This window comes from Necator americanus, chromosome II (genome assembly GCF_031761385.1).
Source record: "Necator americanus strain Aroian chromosome II, whole genome shotgun sequence".
Taxonomy (NCBI): Eukaryota; Metazoa; Nematoda; class Chromadorea; order Rhabditida; family Ancylostomatidae; genus Necator; species Necator americanus.
In genome coordinates, this window is record NC_087372.1 from 14,399,468 (window position 1) to 14,408,854 (window position 9,387).

At 42.6% G+C, this 9,387-nt stretch overlaps 1 protein-coding gene across 1 annotated transcript; it reads left to right on the forward strand.

The window, feature by feature from the left end:
* Positions 1-49: 49 nt before the first annotated feature.
* On the forward strand, positions 50-4,140 carry RB195_017829 (uncharacterized protein; the record flags this gene model as incomplete). Its single annotated transcript, XM_064184996.1, has 10 exons — positions 50-130; positions 200-284; positions 465-530; positions 591-755; positions 815-951; positions 1,815-1,946; positions 2,003-2,199; positions 2,316-2,431; positions 3,820-3,968; positions 4,036-4,140. The coding sequence occupies 10 exons, from the start codon at positions 50-52 to the stop codon at positions 4,138-4,140; spliced, it is 1,233 nt and encodes a 410-aa protein (XP_064040877.1).
* Between the last annotated feature and the right edge of the window lie 5,247 nt (positions 4,141-9,387).

A 9,387-nucleotide genomic window follows, 5' to 3' on the forward strand; every position in this document is an offset into this window, starting at 1 on the left:
ATAGTTGCGTTTTCAGTTATAAGCTAACCGGATCTGCGGAACGCATGAGATGAAATCCCACAAACTAACATGTGAGATTTGTGAGTCACCCACGGCAAGATCAGTACATTTTGGTGCCCGTTCATGCAAAGTCGGTATTTTTCCATTTACAAATTCCAGCTACAGTTTTATAGCCGATTTTATATTTGCGTGTTTCAAGGCGTGTGCCGCGTTTTTTCGCCGAACTGTGGCACTCAATGTTGTCTACGAGTGCAAGGAACCAGCGCCTTGTAGAATTCACTACGGTGAGTTGTAGAACACCGCACAGGGTTTACTTCTCTCCAGGTTAAACGTGCAAGGAAGTGGATGTGTATACATTGAGTTTTTGACATCGGTAACTCTTTTTCTGTTAAAATGATGTAGGCAACTTCTGAATGGATGTTGTTGAACACATCTTGTCGTCTTACAAAGGTTAACTGTTCCAGAAAAGCGTATGGCCTGTAAGAAATGTCGTTATGACAAATGTATTGCAGCCAACATGAGTCGTGAATGTAAGCTTGTTTGTTATCAAATATTATTACTTCAACAACTATAGTGCGGATTCCTTGTAGTGGTGAGATCTACAGGAGGCGCTGAAAGGATTTCGCCTGCTAGGAGGGAAAGTACATCAAAAACTCAGGAGACTGCATTCGAATTTGCGGAATTTACTGAGAGTACAGCTGCGGGGGACTCGCTAGGACCAACTGAATATCCGGAAGTATTGCGTATTCCTATAGGTAGGCACGACTTTAAGGTTAGTTCTGATGTCTCAGTAACTGATGATTTTTGTTTTAAGCCCCAGAACAAGGGAAGGAAAGCCGCCGGTGGGTCATTGATCACTACAAACGGATAGAAGGTACTCTAAACAACCGACGAAGAATAATGTACACTGATGCGAAGATGATTAATGTTTTCTCGACAATGTGCGAATGTGTGAGTAATTTATGTATCGATGTATGCATACACTCCAACTCCTCTTTATATTCCGAGAAAAAATATTCAATTTAATTTATTTTAAGAAAATGAAAGTAGGCAGGACGGGAAAGTATGGTAGGGTCAAAAGGACATGAAGCACGTACGCGATTGCGTATGTGTCTTCTCTCGATAGTAGCGTGGTGAAACCCTTGCTGATATTACCCGTCGCTGCAGTTTGCGACGTTCCTACCTCGGTTCCAATTGCTGCTCCCATCGCTGTGTTTCAAGCGCGTACGCAAATGCACCGCAACTTCACTCGTGATTCATATCGTTTTGACCCGACTATAGTACTTGGAGGACGGTCATAGTGCCACTATCAGAAACTAGTTTTTAGCAGTGCGCTTTTGTGACGTCAAAATCATTTTCGTTTTTTTTTTTACGGAGAGAGGTCTTTTTTAAGTACAACTTTCCTTGTAGTCCTTTAAAACATCACAATAAGGTTGGAATTCGATGGCAGAAGTGTGCAGCTCTATGCAGCTCTTCTATGCAGCTGTGTTCGAATTTAGAAATCATTCTGCACATCTATTGACAGAAGAAGAAGATGCAACCCTATGTGGTGTATGTACGTACAATTTGAAACTAGTAGCAATAGTCGTGAATTTTCTGACCTATCTTGTTTTTTCCTTTTCTTCATTTCTTCTTCCTTTTCGCTCCGGAGCTTACATTTATCCAGTTATTCTTCTGATATGCAGATTTGGTTCTTAGACCCTTTTCAATAACTGGTGAAAAAAGAGATGTTGAAATACTGTCATTGTGATATTTCTGATTTATGATTTGCTCGTACCAAAAATGTTTGGAAAAGTGTAATTGTAATTGTTCAGCCGTACGAGAAACGACATCTGAAGCCTCTGAACTACAGAGAGTACATTGGCAACAATAGGTCAGACTTCATAATGTTATACGATTATGCTATCGCTTTCCTCCAGTTTGATGACCTAGAACCATTTGAAAAGGTATAGAGAACTTGCTTATAATTTTGGCTACCCACATTTTCACACAATAGTTCCAGCATGCTCTTTATCGATACGTTTGCGGTGTTGATTCATTATTAAACTCGGCTTATTTCACTTGCTGTCTTTCTTACGAAGACAACTGGATGGTGTTAAATTCTTGTGAGTACATTTGTGTTGACCCGATGCCGATGACCGGTGATGAACCGTGGGCTCAACATTTGTTCGCCAGTAAAGAAGACGAGGCCAAGTACAAGTATGTTGTTGTGTTGCAGAATTCGCACTTTTGAGGAGAAGTGCGGGATCAATTGTTTTTTCGTCAAACTGCGGTGTTCAGAATGTGAATTGTAGACAGCTGAAGTTCCTGTTCAGATCAATCGTACCGCGGAAAGCATCGCTGTGGCACAGTTTGGTAGTGCCATTTCATCGGCTCAATCTTAAGTTCGATGAGTTTTGCCTTCTAAAGGCACTCATTTGCTGGCATATTGGTGAGTTTCACCTCCTTAGTTATTGCTCTTGTATATGTTACCTTATTCATTTCAAGGCTAGTTGACATGTCTTCCTCGTTGCGACTGTAAGTGAAGGTTGACTCGTTTGCAGACTTGGCTTCACCCTCCTACCTCCTAAAATGGACTTCGAAAATTTGGAGACTTTTGATTCACTCAATTTTGTTCTTCTGTACCGCTAATATTCCTTAAGCTTCTTACCCCAATTACTGTTTTCCAACGTTCTTCACAACGTTTTCATCTTTGTCCTCTATGAGAAGAAATTTTTGGTACCGCGGCTACTTCTCGTTCATCGGCATATGTCCCATTTGGCGAATTTCCCGGCAGAGATGTGACGAGAAGTATGTGAACTGCTGTTTTCCATTGTCATATACTCGCTCAGGATGGATGCCAGCCAGTTGCATGTGCAGCATGTCAGCATGCATGGTAGTGTGTGTTCAATGACGGCGAGTTTCGAGTGTCTTTTTGGCTGCATTTCACTGCTCTTCCGCAAGATTATCTCGACTTATCACTCTTCTCGTTATCATTCGTTTTAGGACTGATTTATTTTCTCGATTGGTATCCACAGAATTGACTCTGGCGGATTTGACTAACAGGAATTGATTAATGAGAAGTTCTTTCTGTTGTTGATCTGTTGAAATGCTCTCGAAATAGTTAACTAGTCGCTTCAACACATTCCTTCATCGGTCTGAAGGTTTCTACGTTCGTGACTGTGGCGAGAGGATTTTCTAACACCCTTGGTCTGGTGGTGGGGAAAGCTCGCTAGTTGGTAGATGAGACCTTCATCATCTCCCGTGTCAAACCCTTTATAGACGTCATAGTAGTGAGCGGCTTTCGTTATTGCCACCGTCTTTTTCGCCTTCCCACAGTCTTATTGTTGACGAATGCTTAGAAAAGGCATTTCTTCCTCTCAATCTTCACTTTCGCATTTTCTGTTTAAATTCACGTCTTTTCCCCCATCCTCTGACGACAGTGCCGTGTTGTATGTAGCACGGAGAGAGCTGCTTCAACCACTTGATTGGCGAGCCGCCAGGTATCTTCGAAAATAAGGACGGGCGAATGTCAGTTGCATAAGATAGCTTCTACTTTTTTCCTTTTCACACATAAGTTAAGGCAGAACTGCAATGACATCAGTAGTCCATTTCCGTTCGGCGGTTTTCTCATAGATCACTTCAGAGAACTCGTCTTTGATTTGAGTTGAGCTGCTCATCTAGCAGACATGCGACGTCAAAGACTGAAGTCGTGTTTCGATGGTAGTGACAGTGATTAGTCCCATCAAACGATCGTTGATGCGAATCCCCGTTTTTAGTGTATGCACTGTCGCTGCATAACATTTTGAAACTATGGGCGTAGTATTTAACTCATTTAAGGTCATTATAAATTTGGCGACAATGGGCGAAGAATATGTTGCAAACAACGTAATTTGCTTATAAAGTGCCTCAACGACCTTGCTGTTGAAAGAACGAATTGTCCAGAAGAGCGAATCGGGGACTTGATCTTGTTCATATCGTGCGTTTTTGTGAGTTTACCATGTAACGTAAATAATATTTTGAAGAACACCATCATGCATATTTCCTTTCTTTTAGCAACAAATGTTGGAGCTTGTCAATTCATTGGTTATGATCACATTCTTCGATATCTTCGAATATGACGATGTTATGAGAGAGTTCTTCACATTCGACAGTTTTTAACAAAATGGAAGAGGTGCTGAGCGTGTCCCTGAGCGAGTATATCAGTTTTTTAGGCGTGTCATTTTTTTTAGCTTTTTTTTTGGCAAGCTCGTTGTTCTTCGTACTTGTTCTGCCACTTTTGAGAGCATTCCATAAATTTTCATGGTTCTTTTTGATATTCGATCTTTCAAACTATGAGAGAGATGTTGATTTGAAGCAGATTCTATATAACTGGAGAAATTAGTTAATGTGACTGGATAACTTCATCAAGTTATTTTCGTGATGCTTAAGGCATCACCCCACAAATCTGGGGTGGTGCGGGTTTCGGGTGGGCTATGCCTATACATAGTCGTAGATAATAGGGAGGAGAGTGATTCCGTCCATTTTTTGTGAACCATCACCATATTGATTTAAAGGCATAAGCCCACGAATCTCACGTGGTATCGATCTCCGATGGTCAAAGACTCTACGGGATCGTAGATTGCAGAAACGGGTGGGATCCCACTCATTTCTCCCTAATTGCCGCAAAAAACCTCCCAGAAGATGAGGCTTCGAAGAAGAGCGTTCTGAGGCGCTATTTTCTAACAACGAATTCGATTGGAGCATGCCAGCCTTGTGCGCATGCCGCATCTTCCGGGCCATTTTTTACAGCAATTAGGAAGAAATCAACGGAATCCTCCTCCCCATAATCTACGACCTCGTACAGGCATAACCTACTTGAAACCCGCACCACTCCAGATTAGTGGGGTGATGCCTTTAACTGTTCAGCAGCATTTGGGGACTCTTGATAATTACTTGTCTGAACTGCTTGCAGCGTCTTTGCGCACTTACCGTTGTAGCTAGACCAGTTGGGGACCAGCTGACCGTAGGAGTATCTAGGGCCAACCTTTTGCTTACCACGGCCATAATATCCGGTTGCAATGCGATTTCTAGTGATGCACAACTTGTTGAGTACGAATTTGTTTCTTCTTTCACAAACCATAACTTGGAGTTCATATGAAACTCGTTCTCGGAAATACTGGCTAGAAAAAGCACAAGGAGGAAATTCACGCTTTTCTGCGTCTTTTGAAAATAGAGGATCTTTCCACTTTTACCTTGATTTGATTGTACTCTGGTTGGCCCATGCTTCAAGGATTTATTCCGAATGATATCTGACTTCAGGAGAAGGAAAGCTATTGCTTCAAAATTTTCCTATCTGAGATTCTAAATATCGGATGTGAATATGCAAAATGAAGGAAAATGAAATTGCTAACTTATCTATCTACCTTAAAATGGATGCAAAGTTCATGGTGGCATCAGATAAAGGAAATGCAAGAGGAATTACAAGGCTGCTGTGGCAATAACCACGCCGTCTGGATCTGTGCAGCGCAATCTTCGACGTAACCACCCGAGGTACGTGGCGGCACATCAGACGGATATCTCTAGATGCGCATACACAAAGAAATCGCAGAATAATCGGCATGCTAGAGCGTAGTTTAACGATCACCAATTTATGATGTGATATATTATATCCTAGAACTACATATACGGTTAGCATTTCTTTTAAATTCCGCCACTAGTTGCCGTATCGTTAGTGGTAATTCAATTTTAATTCTGTAAGTCATTTTCAAAAGGTTTTTGGACTGCTCGTTTTTTTCTATCACTTAGATTGGAGTCTGATCTACACTTCATGCAAAACACTCAATTTTTCTGAAGATTTGTGGTAATCTTCCTAAAGAACTAGTCTGTACTTCAATTTTTTTTTTGTCAGTAATTCCTTTTTAGGCTGTTCAGTTGTCACCTCCTGACATTGTGAATTACTCGTCTCACCACATCTCATTCCAGTTCGTGAATTCTCCATTTCTTTTTTTTTTACTATGGTGCAGTTCACAGGGAGGGAATACAGACAAGAATGCAACATTCCGAGAAATGCGCGTTTTGCTTTAGTCGGATCAAAATGACATGAAGAATTTGTGTTGGTGCATTTGTGTGAGGGGTTAAGTCAGCGGTTGGGATCGAGATGGGGCCGTCGCGAACTGCAGCGATGAGAGATGCTGTTAAGGGTTCCACCTCGACCGTAGCTGCTATGCTCCACCGCTTCTACCGCAGCAGCTTACGCAACTGCATTGAGCTTCATGTCGTTGTGGCCCGACTATGGACTAGTGGTTTATGCTTGATTCGGTTCTAATTCTGTAGTCCATTTTTATAAGTTTGTTAGACAGTTTTTTTGTCTGCTAGATTTATCTTTAATTTCATTGATTGGATTTTCTTTCTTGCAATCCCCTACACATTTTTCACAACATTTGAGAGAAATTTTCGTGAGGAAACAGCTACTCGTCAATTTCTATGGTTTGAGAAATCCGAAAGAAGAACAAAAACATGTCCTTATGTATGTATGTATAGCATATGAGGTACAGTTGGCGCCGTATGTGTGGAGATACTTTTTCCTTGATGCGCTCTGCCTGGCCAGACCAAAATCCTTTTCTGTCGTATTGTATTTGTACCTGCCCCTGCAGGTCAGCGATCACATACCCGGCAAAAGGTGTGTTTAGTGAATTGATGGTGCAACGTCGCTATAATGCGCTCTTTTTCTCCTCTCGACATATACTCACCTCACCTTTCCCCAATCGAAAGCGCACTGTGGTGACCCAGTTGTACGCGTCGTTCGCCATCAACTATATTCTACTCACTGGCATCTAAGTTTGAGTATTTCATCATTGTGCATTTCTCCATGTGAGTACACATACGGATAACACTACTGACGAATAATCACGCACGGACCTTTTGCTTCGTTTGTCTTGACAGAAGCTCTCTGCATTCTTTGGTTATAACGGGTAAAGTGTCGGTTGGGGGGGGGGGGGGGGGGGAGGGTGCACTTAGTGGCGCTCTTATTTTATGTTAGTGGGTGACTAGAGACTTAGGGATTTTATCACCCTAGTTGAACAGACCAAAAGCGGTGGTTCAGTGGAATGTGTTTATTATACGAATATAGGTGAGCAACAGTTGCCAGCAATATGATCGAATGAAAAAGTGGACAGAGCGTTGCCTGCCGCGCTCTTGGACGGTACAAGTCGTTGTGTGCGAAAATAACCAAAACAGCGAACGGTACTTTATACCACGCCCCTTATCTGTCATCGGGGTCGATGATATATTTCTCGAAGTAAATAACCAAATCAATTGGGCCAGTTAAGGCCAGTTTAGAGGTTCCATGACATGTAAACTTAAGTTACTAAGAGAAAAAAGTAAGTTAGAGCTTCGGGAAATAAGGGCGCCACTGAGTGCGCCTCTGGAAAATTGTACTTAAGTGACAAGTGGCTTTCGGGTTTAAAAAGGTTCCGCAGGTGGGGTAAAGTCGCTCCTTCTACAGCAATTCACGATCAGCGAGCCATTGGCCGATTTCTTCCTTCGACTTCGATGCAAGCTCCGGCCAAATGGTAATCAGTAACCTGAGTGAAGTCACGAAGAGTCAGGAAGTTAGAGGCACCCATTATGCAAATGGAATGGTTTAACGACGGGAACGGTTAACGTGTTCTATGGACATCTTTGCGCCTGTTGTGCTCCATTACCTTTTTCGCGCTCTGGGTGCAGGTATAGTACTGGCACAGTGGAAGTTCCCCCCATGAATCACCTCAAATAATTGCACAAAATACAGTAGGAAAGTAGTTCGACTTGGGTGCGTCGGAGTGTCTCCCCCCCAAAACTACATTTTACCCTGCCTATACGGGGTCGTAGATTATGGGGAAGAGGGTGTCTCCGTCCATTTGTTCCTAATTGCCGTAAAAAAAACGGTCCGGATTATGCGACGCGTGCAAAAGGCTGGCGCACTCCAATAGAACTCGTTGTAGAAAATACCGCCTCGGAACGCTCGAAGCCGCATCTTCCGGGCCGTTTTTTACGGCGATTGGGAAGAAATGAGTGGGATCCCACTATAGTCTTTGACCATCGGAATCGATATCATGTAAGATTCGTGGGCTGATGCCTTTAAATCAATATGATGATGGTGTTCACAATATTCTACGTCGATGCGAATTAGATAAATTGGTAGCAGACTTGTCTAAGAGGACAAAAACAATGACTTGACACATCGGCTAGCCACCGCAGGTCACTATAGGCCAGTTCCACGTTCGTAAACTTCAATCGATTCTGAATTGAAATGAACGTGGGGGCGCCTCCCAAGTGGATTGATTTACGGAAGACAATTTTATCCTTTATCCAATTGTGTGAGTGACTTTTCGAATGGCCTAAATAATTGAATGCCAGATAATTTCGAATAGTTGTTTCGTTACAATAAAACTCTATGAGTATAACTAGTTATGGTTGGTCAAAGGTGTAACTAAGCGGCTTCACTCAAAGGAACACGGTTAAGCAGGTGGGTGCGATAGTGGGACCAAACCTAGCTCCGAAGTTCGAGTGGAATTATGAGTTGTGCTACCAAGGGTCTGTCATCGATGCCAACCGCCAGGATCCACTGCGCCGCATCGGTCGCAGACGCTTACACAACTGCGGCAATCTTCAGGTCGTTTTGGCCTGACCATAAAATCTGAGATGCTGGTTCAATTTTCAATTTAGTTGTGTCCTGGGCTACTTCGTCTTGTAGAGATTTTTTTGGCAGGTTCTCGCTCTTTCGGTCACTCTCCTTTCGAAGTTGTCGTTGGTTTTGGGTTAGATTTAGAAAACGCGCTATAAGCATATAGCAGGGTCAAAACGACATGAAACACGATGCTATACAGTCTGCGTAAAACGTAACTGTAAGGACTTGACAGCCGCGCTCTCGGTGAGCGCATGCACTGCGCTCTATCCAAACTACGCGGGAATGTTAACTATGTACATTTACACAAAGAGTGGGGTACGAGACCAATTCCTGCAAACTGAGATCTTTGAAAAGATCCCCTCTGATCGGGAAAAATAGTGAGCGAAGGGAGGCTTCCTTAATATTACGACTAAGAAAGATACCAATCGTGTACAATTACACAGAAAAATGGAAAGAAATCAACACCCTTACAAGCTGGAATTATAGACACATTTTCGGAGCAAAACAAACGATGAAACTAATTTAAAATGACTTCACTACGACTATTTAGTCCTGCTCATCCACTATTACATAAAAAGTGAAGAAAAAAAATATACAAGCAAAGGAATAGGTACGGAGAGTTTTCCGCAAACTGGAGAGAGATCAGTGCACGTTCTCACGGAGGACCCGTGATGACGCTTCGCGTCAACTCGTAGCAACATGCTCTACGTGCACTGTAGCCACCGTCGAACGTGGTCAGTCGGATGAACGTTATTGAG